The following is a 19,708-nucleotide window of genomic DNA, read 5'->3' as shown; positions in this document are numbered from 1 at the left end:
TCATCAAAGTAGTATGGGTCAATGCTTACAGAGACCATCAAAGTAGTATGGGTCAATGCTTACAGAGATCATCCAAGTAGTATGGATCAATGCTGACAGAGATCATCAAAGTACTATGGGTCAATTCTTACAGAGATCATCAAAGTAGTATGGGTCAATGCTATTAGAGATCATCAAAGTAGTATGGGTCAATGCTTACAGAGATCATCAAAGTACTATGGGTCAATGCTTTGGTTTCGCTGTTGATCGCCATTGGTGCCAATGGCGCTAAATTTTTAAAAGTGGCTCCAATTTTTTAAAAGTGGCGAATAAAAAAAAATTCGGTAAAATCCTAGTATCCGAAAATGTACTGCGAATCGAAAGCACGTGACAAGCATTAGCGTCCAGCATATGTCAGTTGTAAATATTGATTAACGACGATGTACATGTAAGCGACCTACAGTGCAGACTGCAATCACTGAAGCGTGTAAGTGTTACAAACGGTGTTTTTACTGCTATTGTCAAGTTTTATGGGGGTTATTATCGGATTAACAGCTCCATTATGATATTGAGAAATAAATTAAGTAACACGGGGACAAACTGTCACGACGATCAATAATTATAATGATTTTTAGGGACGCTATTTCTTTAATCAAAACCATGGGCAGGGGGCTGGCAAAAGCATTTAATTTCTCAACAAAAACAAATAAAAACTTGTTTCAACAGGTATTTGTGAGCATTTCTGTTTAATAGTTTCATTATTATAATGTTCTGGGAAGGATATAATTTGATTAAGATACCAACAATTTCCGAAATAAAACGTTTATCATTCGCATGATGTACTATATTTCGGATGTGTTAAAATTCGGACATTTAAAGATAGGGACATTTATGTCTTGGTTTTTTGTTGATAGTTTGTAAAAATATGTTTTATGTTATTTCAGGCAACTAGAATGAATGGTGGCAATTATCTGGGCCTTTCTGTCAGGAAATAGGTGTAAAAAAAAACATTCATTTTATTGAACCTGGAAATCATCCACCATTAACAGAAAATGTTTTAACAACAGAAGCTGAGGTATATCATGTCCAAATGACCAAATATAACTGTTTAAAAATTTGCAGTGACAATAGATTTTCTGATGTTTTATATTTCTTTTTCCCTTTCAAATGATGTACATTGGTGTGATTCGATGTTAAAATGATAAATTTTGAAACATTTATGCAGCATACTGTTTAATACATTGATGTTAAAATTATTATATTATTTTGGTTATCTGTGTTGTTTATCAAGTTGAAAAAAATGTTATTCATATACAAATAAAGCTTATTAAGACTTAAGAAGGTATGACTTATGAAGGTACTTGTTTTTTATGTAATATACTTTTTAAAGTGATCATTTAGTCAATGACATTAATGTAGTAAGGTTTCTTTAAATGATTGTTCTTATTAATAAGGTTGGAATAAGCGACAGTTTTGGCGCCGCGAAAAAGTGGTGACAACTTTTTTTGGGCCAGTGAAACCCCTGACATAGATCATCAAAGTAGCATGGGTCAATTCTTACAGAGATCATCAAAGTAGTATGGCTCAATACTTACAGAGATCATCAAAGTAGTATGGGTCACGGCCTGGCAGCGAGCAATTAAGCCTTGCCTTCTGGTATGACAGCCATTTTTTCTTGTTCATATAGCCACCTCCAAGGTCTTGCTGCAATGGCAAAAAAAACAATGGATCTGGTTAATACATGGCCACAGCTTTGGTACATGCATACTTTGGAACCCTGTTAAAAAAACACTTAGAATATTGCACTCAAAGTTTTGAACAGACCAAAGGAAGGCAAACCTATAGTACCCTTTGGTAAGGTACTATTTAATACTATCTAGAACTTTGTATATGTGACTTACACCCCAAAACTGCTTCGTCAGCTATCTTCAAGATCTGCACAGGCTAATCTTGGACGGGCTTGACTTACATGCATTTAGCCCTGTTTTCTAAGAGCGTCCCTCATATAAACACACCTTATTAAAGCAAATATACCTGAAATGCTATATTACAAACATTTTCAATATCCTTTGTCCTCTACATAAAATGTAATGTTAAATTATTAAATGAGAAAATATTAATAACTTTCAAACATGTATGGTTTCACATGTTTAACTTTGTTTCCAATGAAATGCAACAGTTATGAGTATTCACATGTTTTAGATCACATTTGAAGCATTTTTAAAAGTTACATTTTTGTTGACTTTCCCAACACATCATATAACATAGTTGAAGTGACTTTGTCACCGCCAAATAAAGTCACATCACTAAGCAACAATGAATTAGCATGTTTCGAAAACAATAATATCAGTGAAACTGATGGATGCTCCCCTATGATGAGCTTTGTCAATCTATGTGTTAATAACCACCTAAATAAATCTATTATTAGCCACTATGACCTTGACCCCAGTGACCTCAAACCTCATCAAAAGGTAGAGGTCCATGCAAGGAACCTACATGCCAAATATGAAAGAGATCTGTTAAGTAATGAAGGTGCAATGAGAAACTGTAACAAAAGAGTGATGGAAAAATCTATTATTAGCCTCAGTGACCTTGACCTTGACCCCAGTGACCTCAAACCTCATCAAAAGGTAGAGGTCCATGCAAGGTACCTACACGCCAAATATGAAAGAGATCGGTTAAGTATTGAAGGTGCTATGAGAAAGTGTAACAAAAGTGTGACAGAAGAATCTATTATTAGCCTCAGTGACCTTGACCCCAGTGACCTCAAACCTCATTAAAAGGTAGAGGTCCATGCAAGTAACCTACATGCCAAATATAAAAGAGATCCGTTAAGTATTGAAGGTGCTATGAGAAAGTGTAACAAAAGTGTGACAGAAGAATCTATTATTAGCCTCAGTGACCTTGACCCCAGTGACCTCAAACCTCATCAAAAGGTAGAGATCTATGCATGGTACCTACATGCCAAATATGAAAGAGATCAGTTAAGTATTGAAGGTGCTATGAGAAACTGTCACACAAGTGTGACGGAAGTAAGGAAGTAAGGCAGGAAGGACAAACTGGCAACTATATGCTCGGCCGAAATTTTATTTCGGGGAGCATAGAAAATAATTTGTTTTTTCAAAGTGCGTGATTAAAATCAATCCACATAATATTTTATTGAGCTTGCACAGGAAATATGTATGATGCTTGTTAGAGAGATTATTGTGTGTTTTTTTAAGTTTAAAGAGTGAGCTATGGATTACAAAGTCATCTTTAATTCTCTTTATATTTACATTTGCATACAAGAGAACCATATGTCCATTAAGCACTCGGAGTTCATTAACACTAATTGCTGAAGACTTGAACAGGTGATCTAGTTCTTTACCACACTTGACCCAGTTTCTAACATGGCCTTCATATTGTAAAAATAAACATTCTAAACAAGTTAAATCAAGACAGTGTGGTAAATGTGGCACAAGATCATTTTTAGATTTGACCTCACAACATAGTTTTTAGATTCACATGACCAAGATTTAAACTTGGAATGGATTTAGTCAGAATAAACATTCTAACAAAGTTTCATAAAGATTAAGTCATAAATGTAGACTCCAATATTGGAGACACGTGACCCAGATTCGAACTTGGCCTAGATCTTGTCTACATGAACATTCTTACCAAGTATCATCAAAATTGAGTAATAAATGTGGCCTTTTTAATAGCAACATGGTTTTTCTAAGATTGTACCATGTGACCAAATTTTGAGAAGCCTGTGACCCACATTGGCCTCTGCCTAGATATAGCCCAGTTAAACATTCTGACCAAGTTTTCCTGAATAGTGGATGAAAAATATGGACCTTGATAGCGATGACGAGCTAAAAGTTAACAACGCACACTTCTGCACATAGGGTGATCACATTAGCTCACCTTCAGCGCTTTGACCTCAGATGTTCACAAAATTATCTTTTATTTGGTAAGTTTGTGAATGATTAAGATTTTATTTTCAGCATGTATGATATCAGAAGTGCAACAATACGCTACGTACCTTGCACACTTTGGCTACTCTTGCATATGTTTTTTTCACTAACGGATCCGGGAACTCCAGAGCAATTTCTCTGAAAAATGTGAAAACTTGGTTCCCTTCATCGAATGTGCCTGCGAACTGGGGGACTGAAAAATGGCAAAGTTAAGGTAACAACATTATACCTGAAAGTCGAGGTGCATAAGGACCTTAATGTTGATAACAAAAACACACAAAATGAATTTTGACACACTATATAATAACTGAGTAAAAATTCAACTTAAAAAGGAAAGTAATAAAAAATTTGAATCAGTTAAACACTTTAACCAATATATAAATATTGCATAACAAAAACTGTCTCAAATAATACAGTAACCGAATATAAAATGCTTGCTTTCTGCAAGCAGAACTTCCCTTCCTTACACAGATACATTAATATTCATATATATATAAACTGAAAAAATGTCAATCAACAACATGGAAAGCAATCTGTGGTACCACCAAACACACCCAGCATTACAAAAAGTGTACAAACCATGAATGAAACAAGGGACAAAATTGTCACAAAACCAGGTTTTCATTGTGAAAAAAAAATTTGATAAAGGGAGAAAACTCAAACTGAACTTTTGAAATGAACAAACAAAATTAACCCCCTTTGTAAGTTTGTTTTAAAAAAAATCTATTTTTAGTCATGGCGACCTTGACATTGGAGATATTGACGGGATTCTTTTGTGCGACACACCGTCCCATAATGGTGAACAAATGTGCCAAATGATTTTAAAATCTCACAATGAATGACATAGTTATGGCCAGGACAAGCTCATTTATGGCCATTTTTGACCTTTGAACTCAAAGTGTGACCTTGACCTTGGAGATATTGACGTAATTATTTCGCACGACACACCGTCCAATGATGGTGAACAAATGTGCCAAATGATTTTAAAATCTGACAATGAACGACATAGTTATGGCCCGGACAAGCTTGTTCCTCCCGCCCGCCAGCCCGCCAGCCAGCCAGCCAGCCAGCCAGCCCGCCCGCATTCGCCAATCTAATAACCAGTTTTTTCCTTCGGAAAACCTGGTTAATGATGGACCTGAAGTGCTGATATGGCTTTGATGTACACCAATTGTCAAAGACTTAACCTTATGAAACAGTCTTTGACATCACCTAACCAAGACTCAACCATGGCCTCAATATCATTTTAATAAAAATGTATGGCCAAGTTTCATCAATATTGAGTCATTAATGTGGATTCTAGGGTCTTGATATTGCTATTTTAAAATCAAACCTGGCAAGGACACACGTGACGCAGATTCAAACTTGGCCTAGAAATTGTCAAGATAAACATTGTGATCAAGTTTCAGCAAGACTGAGTCATAAGTTTGGCTTCCACAATGGTTACAATTTTTTTCCATAAAATATGACCTGGTGACCTCGTAAATAAATCCAATGACCATGCTTCAAACACGGCCTCGAAACCATCGAGATAAACATTCTCAAAGATGACCTCTCTTAAGTTGCCAGGACATAGTCAAGATAATAATTCAGAAAAGTTTTTGAGTCATTACTGTGACTAATTGTTACAAGGTTTTCTTGAGATTTGACATGGTGACCTAGATTTTTATTTGCACGTCACTAGGATAGGAACTCAGTGTCTGGAAAATTTAATGAAAAACATACTTAACAAGTTTCATCAAAATGGAGTCGAAATTGTGGCCTCTAGAGTGATAACATGTTGTTTTTTACTCAGATTTGACATGGTGACTTAGTTTTTGAATGCCCTGGACCCAGATTCCAATCCAGACTTTGTTATAATCAACATTCTGACCAAGTTTCATAAAGAATGAGTAATAAATATGGCCTCTTGAGTGGTAACAAGATTTTGGTAAGATTTGACCTGGTGACCTAAAATGTTAAAGTCTTAGCAAGATCCTCCAAGTAGAAAAGAAGTGTTTTAAACTCAAGCTATGGGTCATACTTACATACATATGGAGGGACAAGTGCAATGCTTTATACTTGGAGCATACACATCATAAAAGCTTAAATAATAATGCAATCAACCTGCCAGCTAGTAATCCTACATATAACACTCGTTCTGTTACCAGGATAATCATTGTCAATCCATGTGGAAGCAATAAAGTGATGGAAGCAATAAAGTGATATCTAATTGGCTGATCATTTAGTAAGGTCAACATGTTACATTAGTACAGTTATTAACAAGTAAATTTGTGAACAAATAAAATGTAAAGTGAAATTTATGTAAAAGGCACATGACCTATAAAAGCCATAGAAGAAATTGACAAGAAAAATAAAAGCCATAGAAGTAATTGACAAGAAAAAGTAAAGAACAATAATTACATAAAACACAACAATATTTATTATTTAAAATATGGATTGTATACTGATTTATAAATTAGTTTTGTTTAGTTTCTGATTTGTTAATTTCAACGTTACTCTTTTAAATATTAATTACATTTGTTTCTAATTATTCATCTTTTTCTTATTAAAATCATTAAATATTTTATAATTAACAATTATGTTTTTCCTTTTAAATTTGTTATTGAACAACTTTATTTGAAACTTACTATTATAATAATACTATGCTATGTTCATCAGGATAGGTAACTACAATAAACTACAAATTTCTAAAAATTAAGGATTTTATATTGAGTATATTGATCTCTACAACGAGAAGTCAAGCTTACAAGGCATGCCTATCAGAACATTTCAGAAAATAATTATCCCAAAGCTTTTTGAAAAGCTTATAGATATTGTGGTTATCTCTGCCGTCTGTCCGTCCTGGCCACTATCTCCTCCTACACTATTAGCACCAGAACCTTGAAACTTACACACAATAGCTATGAGCATATGTGCGACCCTGCACTATTTGAAATTTTGATCTGACCCCTGGGTCAAAAGTTATGGTGGTTGGGGTGGGGCCGCGTCAGAGATCTCTATTTTTTTAATGTTATTTTACATTAACTTCTTCATTTCTACACCGATTTACTTCAAATTGATACTAAACATCTCTTATGACAATACAGTCAATCTCAACTATGCATGGCCCTATTACCAACCCTTGGACGCCCCCTGGGTCAAACATGTGGCGTGGGGATACACATTGGCCGCTGCCGCACCATTTCTAGTTAACTTTTAACATGACAAACAACCATTAAGGCTATTCCATTACAGGATCAAGTATTTTCATAGATCTCATCCTGCTTACTGCTCATTACTATTTACAAAGTCCTACCAGAGAAACAGCTTAAGTACTGTAAAATGATTATTCTTCATCGGACATTAATTTTCATTAATTACATATATTAACCGATCCACAGATTTCACACAGACACATCAGAAAATAAGTGACATGTAGTCCTCTTGTTTTTCCAAAATCAGAAAACCTCTGATTTATTTGTCCATAAAAACAACAAGAAAGGTTCATTCCAAAGAATATAAATGTTTTTCAATTACATTTTATCCTTTAAGTCTGTAAAAAGGCATCAGTTTTAAGTAAAAACAAAAACAATGCAAAGCTTTAATACAAGGTTTTCCACACCTGTGTGATTTTTGTGAAAATATGTAAACTCCACAATACCATGAACTAATACTCCACAAAACAAACAACAAAACAACCACAATAATAAAAATTATAGTTTGGTTTGAAAATGAATGTGTTATAAATGAAATATATGAATAAGCATGCCAGAACAAGGCATTCACAACAAAAGCATTCTTTAAAACAAAACAAGATGTGTTTGTGAAACACAATGTCCCCCTATATATGACCTTGACCTTGTGAAGGATGACCTTGACCATGTGAAGGATGACCTTGACCTTTCACCACTCAAAATGAGCAGCTCCATGAGATACACATGCATGCCAAATATCAAGTTGCTATCTTCAATATTGCAAAAGTATTCATAAAATAAGCGATTTGGGCCACATATATTTGACCTCTGACCTTGAAGGATGACCTTGACCTTTCACCACTCAAAATGTGCAGCTCCATGAGATACACATGCATGCCAAATATCAAGTTGCTATCTTCAATATTGCAAAAGTATTCATAAAAATGAGCGATTAGGGCCACATATATTTGACCTCTGACCTTGAAGGATGACCTTGACCTTTCAACACTCAAAATGTGCAGCTCCATAAGATACACATACATGCCAAATATCAAGTTGCCATCTTCAATATTGCAAAAGTATTCATAAAATAAGCGATTTGGGCCACATATATTTGACCTCTGACCTTAAAGGATGACCTTGACCTTGACCTTTCAACACTCAAAATGTGCAGCTCCATAAGATACACATGCATGCCAAATATCAAGTTGCTATCTTCAATATTGCAAAAGTATTCATAAAATGAGCGATTTTGGCCACATATATTTGACCTCTGACCTTGAAGGATGACCTTGACCTTGACCTTTCACCACTCAAAATGTGCAGCTTCATAAGATACACATGCATGCCAAATATGAAGTTGCTATCTTCAATATAGCAAAAGTTATTGCAAAATGTTAAAGTTGGCGCAAACAGACCAACAGACAGGGCAAAAACAATATGTCCCCCACTACTATAGTGCGGGACATAAAAACAAATAAAACTATAGTGAGTAACATGAGAAGTACCCATGCCACACAGATACGGTCACAGTGACCTAGCATGCAAGGTAATGAATTCAAACTTCCTTACATCCTTTATTAGCTAAAAAGCAAATTTCAGTATTTCTTTTATAATAAACTAGTATGATTTATTATCATAGCAGAATCATTAAAATAACACAATAATAATACAATTTACGAAACATTTCGTAAAATAAAGTTAACCCATAATCAAGAATGTGTTTGTCAGAAACACAATGCCCTCTAATGCGCCACTTTGAAGCCATATATTTGACCTCTGACCTTAAAGGATGACCTTGACCTTTCACCACTCAAAATGTGCAGCTCCATGAGATACACATGCATGCCAAATATCAAGTTGCTATCTTTAAAGCGGGTATATACGATCTTGTCAAATATTTAGTAATAAATATAAAATGTGTAAAAAACTTATTATACACATATTTCAATATAAACTAAAATAAAAGTTAAGAAGAACATGTGTCGAAAAATGCTAAATAAGCCAGATATTTAATTCATCGAAAAAGGCTGTACAGCCGAATTCGCCAGCATATATATCATGCATGTACGATGTGAATCTAAATTTAGTTTAACGGTTCATTTCAAATTTCTGCAGCGTATCGATTCATACGACACATGAACACTTACAAAAAAGACGAATGCGTCGGTTATTGTAGGAAAATAATTACGAATTATCTTCGTCACAATCGGCTCGGGGCGCTAATTTGTATTTGCTGTAATTTATGAAATTCGTCTTAAATGTATCATTTTTCTTGCATAGTGTGTGTTATTATAACATATTTGTATCAATATTTTACAATTCAGCACATATAAAAATCGTATATACCCGCTTTAATATTACCAAAGTTATGACCAAGGTTAAGTCATTGGACAGACACACATAATGACAGACAGACAGACACATCCAATGACAGACTGACAGACAAATCCAATGACAGACTGACAGACAAATCCAATGACAGACAGACAGACACATCCAATGACAGACAGACATACGCATCCAATGACAGACAGACAGACACATCCAATGACAGACAGACAGGCCAAAAACAATATACCCCCATCATTCCATCCGGGGGCATAAAAATCAGTGTTCCTTATAGCAATAGCCAAAATTTCAACGCAAGATATGTATAAGGAATAGAAACATAGATTTGACAAGATACAAAATACTCCTTTTTTATTTTTTTGTTGCATAATATATTTCATTTAAATTTCCCGCAACAATATCTAAACATACGACACACAAACACTAACTTAGTACATCAACATGTGTAATATATATTGTCCAACAAAAAAGAGCATATTGTATCTTTTTTAAATCTACGTTGCCAGACCACAATTGTCTAGAGTTGAAATTTGGCTATTGCTTTAAGAAACATTGACTTTTTATAAGTTAACTCTATTTTTCTAAATATTGTACGAAATATTTCTTGATTTTGAGGGTATATTAGCTTTTAAACACATATCAATAAAAAAGTTGAACTATGAACATAATTATATTGTATGTTTGTTCAACAAAATTAGCGTTTTAAATGATCTATTGATGGAATACGAGATAAAATGAGAAAGCTCAGATTAAGACTAAGTAATCTAAACCACTGGATAGAGCAATTGCAAATCTGAAACCCAAAACAGATTAATAACTTGCACATTTTCAACCATTCACTTAAATGGATGAGTTTACAGGTTTCTGAGTTCATAGAAGTCACATTACGTGAGACATGAACAGTCAAATATCCTCTGATTACTATGTATGGTTAAGGAAACAAGAATGCCTGAATTAATGCAAACAATGCCGCAAAAAACAATTTACCTTTAAAGATTTATTTAATTCCTGTTATATCCATGCAAAAATTGTTTATTTACAGTGTGTTTAACCACGCAAATCCAATAGTCGTACCCACAAATAGCATTCACAATGCATGTTGTATACCTGGTAACGAGACATCACAGCCGAAAAGTGAGAGTACACGATTTCAATAGGCATTAGGTCAATAAACATATTTTTACAAACTGAAACAGTAATTTAACTTTTTTTTAACTTTTATTCAAAATTTAACAAGTTTCTATTTTATCAGTCAACATTGATATGTAAAAGGCTCAAGAATTGCAAAAACACAGACATTCGCACATTTGTTCGAATGAAATTTCAAATGAAAATGATTTTTCTTTAAAATAAATCAGATAGATAAAAGTGTTGTGTTTACACTAGCGCAGTCGTCGGCCTCACTTTGCAATTTATGTGGAAATTAATGAAGAGGACTGAAAAAGTTAAATGGAGCTGGGATAAAATTTGATTATTTCAGTTGAAGTAAGATTTTGAAATGCAATTATAATTATTTTTTCCTATTTTAGTTATGTCTGTATTTATTTTCAAGGGTTGTATTGTTAATAAAACAAAATACTAGTAGTGCATGTGTGACATAATCATGAGAGCTGCGTTCTTAATGTAAACAAAGTGATCTAAATTAGGCTATGCTCGATATAAGGAAATCGTACAATACATTTACACAATATCTGGTCTTGTTTATTACATAAATAAGATTGCATTCCCCAATATTAAGTCAAAGGCAAAGTTTTCACTTTAACCTAAAACAATCAACAGTAGCTGGGTGTAAATGGCAAAGCGAACCTCAAAAAATCAACAATTATAGCTGGGTTTCAAATGCAAATCATTTAAACTTAAACAATAAATAATAGCTGGATGTCAAAGGCTATCAGTTTAATGTCAAACAAAAAACAATAGCTGGATGTTGAAGACAAAGCAGTTTAACTTCAATCAAAAAGACAATACCAGGATATCAAAGGCAAACAAGTTAAGCCTCAATAAATCTATATTACCTTGATGGCCATGCTTAAGTTAACCTAATCAACTAAAAATTACCAGTGTGTCAAAGGGTCGAATAAGATTGACTTTGGCAATAAACATTATGTGTGCATACGAGGGAAATATTTCTATCAATCCATTAATAAGGTCAAGAGCAAAATTTAAACTTAACATTTAATTTAATACTTGACAGTTCAGTAAACACTTGACAGTTCAATAAACACTTAAAGGATCAGTTAACACTTCACAGTTCAGTTAAGACTCAACAGTTCAGTAAACACTTGACAGTTAAGTTAACACTTGACAGTTCAGTTAACACTTGACAGTTCAGTTTACATTTGACAAGACAATTACACCTGACAGTTCAGTAAACACTTGACAGTTCAGTTAACACTTGACAGTTTACAGGGGCGTCGGAAGCAAATTGACATTGGGGCGGCGGAGGAGGTGGGTGTGGGTATCCCCGGATTTTTTTTTCAAATTTTAGCATCAAATGGTGCATTCTGGTTTGTTTTGATGCCTGATACCTGACCTTATACACGTCTATTGCAGGCATATTTTGATTGACAAAAGTTGTGACAAACAGACAGACGATGGAGAAGTGATCTCTATTTGTCGCAGTTTGTACTTTGTAGCAGACGACACAACAATAGGGAAAATGTGGGTTGAAAGAATGTTCTTCGTGATTTTTTCCCGAAATTTTGTTTTGGAAATATGAAATTCGTTGGTTGGTTTTGAGTAGACATATTGAAATGACACAAAAAAGTGGTAAAAACATTAAATAAGTTTTTTAGCATTATCAATTCACTTTGAGCTATTACAATTAATTCAGGTATCTTGAGGTATCTTTAATTTGTGATAGTTAAGGACTATTGAAAATGGGCACATTTGTTTCATGTCACACTTTCCTTTATACTTAATAAAAAGAAGCAAAGGCTTAGATCATACCGACAGTCAAAGATTCCCAGGTTTAATTACTCAAGAATAAAGGGATTATCATTATAAAAGAGACCAATCAATTAACAACATAATTGACACATACATTATCGCGGGTGATGACAATCAACAATACAAGTGTCATAACTGCGAAAGCGTGATGACTTTGCTTCGTGGTAAAGATATTTTAAAATATACGGGTATTGAAATGAAAAAAGAAAAGAAAAACAAGGGACAAAATTGTCACAAAACCAGGTTTTCATTGTGAAAAAAAAATCTGATAAAGGGAGAAAACTCAAACTGAACTTTTGAAATGAACAAACAAAATTAACCCCCTTTGTAAGTTTTTTTTTTTTAAATCTATTTTTAGTCGTGGCGACCTTGACATTGGAGATATTGACGTGATTCTTTCGTGTGACACACCGTCCCATGATGGTGAACAAATGTGCCAAATGATTTTAAAATCTCATAATGAATGACATAGTTATGGCCAGGACAAGCTCATTTATGGCCATTTTTGACCTTTGAACTCAAAGTGTGACCTTGACCTTGGAGATATCGACGTAATTATTTCGCGCGACACACCGTCCAATGATGGTGAACAAATGTGCCAAATGATTTTAAAATCTGACAATGAACGACATAGTTATGGCCCGGACAAGCTTGTTCCGCCAGCCAGCCAGCCAGCCCGCCCGCATTCGCCAATCTAATAACCAGTTTTTTCCTTCGGAAAACCTGGTTAACAAAATATGTGTTTGTCAGAAACACTATGTCCCCTTTTGCGCCACTTTGAAGCTATATATTTGACCTTTGACCTTGAAGGATGACCTTGACATTGACATTTCACCACTCAAAATGTGCAGCTCCATGAGATAAACATGCATGCCAAATATCAAGTTGCTATCTTCAATATTGCAAAAGTTATTGCAAATGTTAAAGTTGGCGCAAACAAACAAACACACACAAAAACCAACAGACAAGGCAAAAACAATATATCCCCCACTATAGTGGTGGGGGACATAGCAAGAGCTGCCAGAGGACAACGCGCTGGACTATTCGAGTGCTTGACATTATAATGTAAGCCATCATGGGGAAATAGTTCATATTCAATAATTTATTAGATGATGTTTAAAAAAAAAGTGAGGGGGGGGGGGGGGGTTAAAGATTGGGGGGAATGAAGGGATTCTGGATAGGGGCGTGGGGTATTGCTTGGGTGGAATCCATTGTGGTATTCAGGTAAGTGTTGTTTTGTCAAAGTAAAAAAAAAATGTAATCACATGGTTCAAACAGAAATCTCAAACCTAAATTCAAGCACTTTTCAAGGACTTTTTAAGGCCAAATTTTCATTTTCAAGGCCGATTAAGTTCATTAACACAGTATTTATCATTTATATGCTTGAACACATTAAACTTATTTCACAATAACTCAGACATGTTAGTTATAGTCATTACATACAAATACACGTTATCCATCCTTAACTCAATGAGTCTCACATATGTATTTACTTTTTAAAGTTATTATAAACAAACACATTGTCTCTTTCTATGCTCACATCAAACAGACTAGTTCATTTTATTTAAACATAAGTCAGTTACTATTACATTTTGTATTTCACAGGGCTGTTGTTGTTTATGACTGTTTTAGATTCAACAATTTTAACAATAGTACCTTCCTGTTTCACCAAAAAACACATTGCAGGAACCCTGTTTGCTTCTCAATTTCATGTTTTCTTTGTGGGTTTCCTCTTTATAGTGGCTTTTCAAAGCGCTTTCCCCCATTCCCCCGACACCAATGGTCTTCATATAGACCAAACATTGTGCTTTTCGAATGTCATTTGTTTTATGTACCCAGGAATATTCATAAGTTTCGCGCAAAACATAACGATTAACGTCATTTTGACAACTTTTTTATGACCAGAAAATAGCGCCATGAATATTCATATTTAAAGAATGTTGACGTTTCGTATAAGTGGTAATTATTTAAGCATTTTTCTGCATTTCATCAGTGTTTATGACCAGAAAGTAGCGCCAGGAATATTCAGTTAACCATGCACTCTGCTTTGAAACGACACTACCCCGTCGCTGCATTTTTACTCGCGAAATTAAATTACAACGGAGAACCTCTGACCTAGTACACATAATCTGTGACGTGTACACTTAACGTTTCGTACCCAATAGTGTACGAAACTTATATTTCGTACTCAACTTTTTGCGCAAAGGAATTTATGATAAATTTTCGTAATATTTTCCTTAAGAACGATTAAAATTCATGGCAATGATAAAAGTAATTTTGAACAGAAATAAACATTTTCAAGGCTTTTTTACATGAAATAAGCACTTTTCAAGCACTTTTTCAAGGCCAACCTTAGTTCAAGGGCTTTTCAAGCCTAGGACTCGTTTTCAAGCACTTTTCAAGCCCTGTGCGAACCCTGAATCATAAATAAAGAAGTTATGGCAATTTAAGCAAAATGTTCAATTATCTAAGTGGAAAAGGGGCCATAATAATAAAAAAATGCTTGATAGAGTTGTCTGCTCTTGTTTATAGGTTGGGGTCATGTTGGTAAACAAGTATGCAACATATAAAAGCAATATGTCAAAGGATATAGGAAATATTTGGGGTAATATGCAAACTTTAACATAGATTTATCAATTATATGCATATTCTAAGTATAAAAGGGGCAATAATTAAGACAAAATGCTTGATAGAGTTGTCTGCTCTTGTTTATAGTTTGGGGCTCATGTTGGTTAACAAGTATGCAAAATATGAAAGCAATATGTCAAGGGACAATGAAAACAAGAGGGCCAAGATAGCCCTAATTTGCTCACTTGAGAGGAGTCGGTTCATTCAATCTTTACCAAATGTCAAACTTGACCTAGATATTGTCCAGACAAATATCCTGGTCAAGTTTCATCATGATTTCATCTGCGAGTCATGAGCAATATACCTATGAAGTTTCATGATCCTAGGCATAAGCATTCTTGAGTTATCATCCAGAAACCATTTTTCCAAGTTGAGTCACCGTGACCTTGACAGCCAATGTGTGAATTCGTTATTTGGCACTGTGACCTTGACCTTTGACCAAGTGACCTGATAATCAATAGGAGTCATCTGCGAGTCATGATCAATATACCTAACCTAGGCATAAGCATTCTTGAGTTATCATCCAGAAACCATTTTACTATTTAAGGTCACTGTGACCTTTGACCTAGTGACCTGAAAATCAATAGGGGTCATCTGCGAGTCATGATCATTGTACCTATGAAGTTTCATGATCCTAGGCATAAGCGTTCTTGAGTTATCATCCAGAAACCATTTTACTATTTCAGGTCACTGTGACCTTGACCTTTGACCTAGTGACCTTAAAATCAATAGGGGTCATCTTCGAGTCATGATCAATGCACCTATGAAGTTTCATCATCCTAGGCATAAGCGTTCTTGAGTTATCATCTTGAAACCATTTTAGTATTTCGGGTCACTGTGACCTTGACCTTTGACCTAGTGACCTGAAAATCAATAGGAGTCATCTACAAGTAATGATCAATGTACCTATGAAGTTTCATGATCCTAGGCATAAGCGTTCTTGAGTTATCATCCGGAAACTATTTTACTACTTTGGGTCATTTTGACCTTGACCTTTGACCTAGAGACCTGAAAATCAATAGGGGTTATCTGCGAGTTATGATCAATGTACCTATGAAGTTTCATGATCCTAGGCCTAAGCTTTCTTGAGTTATCATCTGGAAACCATTTTACTATTTTGGGTCATCGTGACCTTGACCTTTGACCTAGTGACCTGAAAATCAATAGATGTTATCTGCGAGTCATGATCAATGTAGCTATGAAGTTTCATGATCCTAGGCATAAGCGTTCTTGAGTTATCATCCGGAAACCATTTTACTGCTTTGGGTCACGGTGACCTTGACCTTTGACCTAGTGACCTGAAAATCAATAGGGGTCATCTGCGAGTCATAATCAATGTACACATGAAGTTTCATGATCCTAGGCATAAGTGTTCTTGAGTTATCATCCTGAAACCATTTTTTCTATTTCGGGTCATCGTGACCTTGACCTTTGACCTAGTGACCTAAAAATCAATAGGAGTCATCTGCGAGTCATGATCAATGTACCTATGAAGTTTCATGATCCTTGGCATAAGCGCCCCCCTTGAGTTATCATCCGGAAACCATCTGGTGGACGGATGGACCGACATCAGCAAAACAATATACCCCCTCTTCTTCGAAAGGGGGGGGGGGGATAATGAGAAAACTGTCCCCCTCCCAGCAGCAATGTAATTCAACTGACCCGAACCATTTTTGAACTCAACTCTGGTATCAAGGAAACAAATGTTCTGAGCAAATTTCATGAAAATTGGGCCAAAAATGTGACTTCTACTGTGTTCACATATTTTCACGCGGCCATGTTTTTTCACCAATCCCGACCATTCTCAAACTCGTCCGAGATATCAATAAAACCAATGTTTTGACCAACTTTCATGATGATTGGGCAAAAATTGTGACTTCTAGAGTGTTTACAAGGTTTCTCTTTAGCCAAATATGGGAAACTGCCCCATGGCGGCCATGTTTTTTAACGGATCGGAACCACTTTTGAACTCAACCAAGATATCTTTAAGACAAACATTTTGACAAAGTTACATGAAGATTGGGCATGAAATGTGACTTCTACAGTGTTTACAAGGTTTTTCTTTTTTTGACCTAGTGACTTAGTTTTTGACCCAGCACAACCCAGTTTCGAACTCGGCCGAGATTTCATTGGGACAAAGCTTCTGACCAAGTTTCATGAAGATAGGACAAGAAATGTGGCCTCAAGAGTGTTTACGAGCAAATGTTTACGGACGGATGGACGGACATACGACAGACAAAGACCGGTCACAAAAGCTCACCTGAGCAATCAGGTGAGCTAATAAATGGGGGTAGTACGAAAACTTAAACATTTGCTGCATATTCTAAGTGGAAAAAGGGCCATAATTATGACAAAATGCTTGAAAGAGTTGTCTGCTCTTGTTTATGGGTTGGGGTCATGTTGGTAAACAAGTATGCAAAATATGAAAGCAATATGTCAAGGGACAATGAAAATAATTGGGGTATGTACGAAAACTTTAACATTTGCACACTAACGGCACGGCACGGAACGGCATCGCCAGGGTGAGTAGGATGGCTCCACTATATATATTTCATATATAATAGTCAAGCTAAAAATTAAAAAGGTCTTTGCCGAAATTTCATTTTTGCCAAAAATATTTGGGCGGCGGCCACCGCCCCAGCTCCGACGCCTGTGGTTCAGTAAACACTTGACATTTAAGTTAACACCTGACAAGTCATTAAACACTTGACAGTTCATTTTAGAATCGATACTTCAGTTAACACCTGACAAGTCAGTTAACACCTGACAGTTCAGTGAACACTTGACAGTTCAGTTCATGATTGACATTTAAGTTAACACCTGACAAGTCATAAATATTTGACAGTTCAGTTAACTCTAACAGTCCAGTTCACATGTAAGAAAACAGACTGACTGACACAAACATTGCTTAAAACCCATGTCAGGCAATTTAAGGACCATAACTATGCAGTTTCAATTGCAATTCAACTTCTGTTAAGCTTGGGTGAGATATCATACCAATGAACAATAAACTTTGGTAAAGGTCCTATGGTGACTTTTGGTCTTGAAAATTTAAAACAAATATTGTCTATTGATATTCTTTCTAAACCAACATTATCACCCTTGTCAATGAAATTGTAATGAATCCATTTGAAATGGGCACCCCACACATCACAACATATAGCATAACATAATGTAATTGTTTGGATATAATCTTACATTTTGCATGCAAAATACAAAAACCTGACAGGCCTGACAAGCCCCGATATTATATGTATTTATATACCATGTAACCTTCAATAAATTATTTGACACAGAACGATAGATGTACGAGCCATACAATACTGCAAAGGTAAACAACATAAAATTGCTTTACTACAGATAAAAAAGTTCTGAAAATTATATAGTTAAAACAAGGCTATTGTGAAGCAATATGGTCTCCTACCGGCTCCACTGTTGTCAGAAATTCCACCTTTTTCAGAATTTTTTTTGGTTGCCATAGCAACCACAATTTTTGACGTAGGAACAAAATAAACGTGCATATTATCCATATTGCCATCTATCCATGTTGCAAGTTTCATGAAAAAATATTAAGAACTTTTAAAGTTATCGAAGGATCCAGAAAAGTGTGACGGACAGACAGACAGACTGACACACAAAGCGCAAACCATAAGTCCCCTGCGGTGAAACCGGTAGGGGACAATAATCATTTTAGTTGAAGTTGTGCAACAGCTATAGAAAAGTGCTGCTACTTTTAACATGAACAGTGGATAAGCCATCTAAATCTTCATTATTTTAAGTATTGTTAGCACTACAGAAATGTTATTTTAAGAGGAATTGTATTGTACTTTGTCCTCGCTCTGGAAAAACAGGGCTTAATGCAATTGCAGTCAGCACAGCCTAATCTTGCCTAAACTGGTTTTTCGTTCCGACGATACTTCTTTAAAAGAAAAAATACCATAAAGCAGAAAGAGAAGTCCTTGATTAGCCTGTGCAGACTGCACAGACTAATCTAGGATGACAATTTACGCACATGCATTAAGCCCCATTTCCACACAGTGAGGCATTTTTTTTAAAGATAAGATTTCAGTTCAATTTTGAGGATACCGCTTGCACTACCATTAGGCCTAACCAACACTCCAAGCGTTGTATACTTGAGGGGTATCAAATACATGAAATCAAGCCCCAAAAATCAACATGACAACAGCATTATACACTTACGATTGAGCCACTTGGAGTCATCTTGGTCGGTACTCTTGTCGGTGTGCTCAATGCCGTCTGTCCCGACAAATTTTGGTCGAAAGAACACCGGATTATTCTTCAGGAAGTCGGAGTAGGTGCCGAAGTACATTGCAGACCCATTTCCCAGGTTTCCTGTATCTGTAAACATGATGATAAATATGTTTAAGACGGATGTTTCAATGTATGCCAAATTAGTTTAACAGCCCATGTAATAAAAATCATAGCATTTTAAATAAGAGTTATTTCTCATGAAGGTAAGTGAAATTTATTGAAATTTATTTGTTACTTCATTATTATTGTGTTCAATACTATGTTAAAACAAAAAACCGTCGGAGACGGGTGATGCTCCCCAAAGATAATTTTTGTCACAATATTGCACTATATATTCAGATAAAAGGAAACGTCTTGAGGGCACAGTAGTTGGGGGGACAATAATTTTTTTATATA

The 19,708-nt window shown here is 35.3% G+C and overlaps 1 protein-coding gene and 1 long non-coding RNA gene across 5 annotated transcripts in view; one reads left to right on the top strand and one right to left on the bottom strand.

Annotated features, from left to right (window-relative positions):
* LOC127876424 (semaphorin-2A-like) overlaps nt 1-19,708 on the bottom strand; it is a 169,280-nt gene that overhangs the window by 23,180 nt on the left and 126,392 nt on the right. For all 4 annotated transcript variants that reach the window (XM_052421699.1, XM_052421702.1, XM_052421701.1 and 1 more), the window contains 3 exons: nt 19,241-19,399; nt 4,004-4,128; nt 1,575-1,683 (listed from right to left, as the gene is read on the bottom strand). In XM_052421699.1, coding sequence (XP_052277659.1) covers nt 1,575-1,683; nt 4,004-4,128; nt 19,241-19,399 — 393 coding nt within the window. The remainder of the gene's footprint in view (nt 1-1,574; nt 1,684-4,003; nt 4,129-19,240; nt 19,400-19,708) is intronic.
* Nucleotides 1-19,708, top strand: part of LOC127876433 (uncharacterized) — a 114,052-nt gene that overhangs the window by 17,813 nt on the left and 76,531 nt on the right. The gene's annotated exons all lie outside the window — the stretch shown is intronic.

This window comes from Dreissena polymorpha, chromosome 4, assembly GCF_020536995.1.
Source record: "Dreissena polymorpha isolate Duluth1 chromosome 4, UMN_Dpol_1.0, whole genome shotgun sequence".
Lineage (NCBI taxonomy): Eukaryota > Metazoa > Mollusca > Bivalvia > Myida > Dreissenidae > Dreissena > Dreissena polymorpha.
The sequence above is the reverse complement of the archived record's forward strand: the minus strand, read 5'-3'. Positions and strand labels throughout refer to the sequence as shown.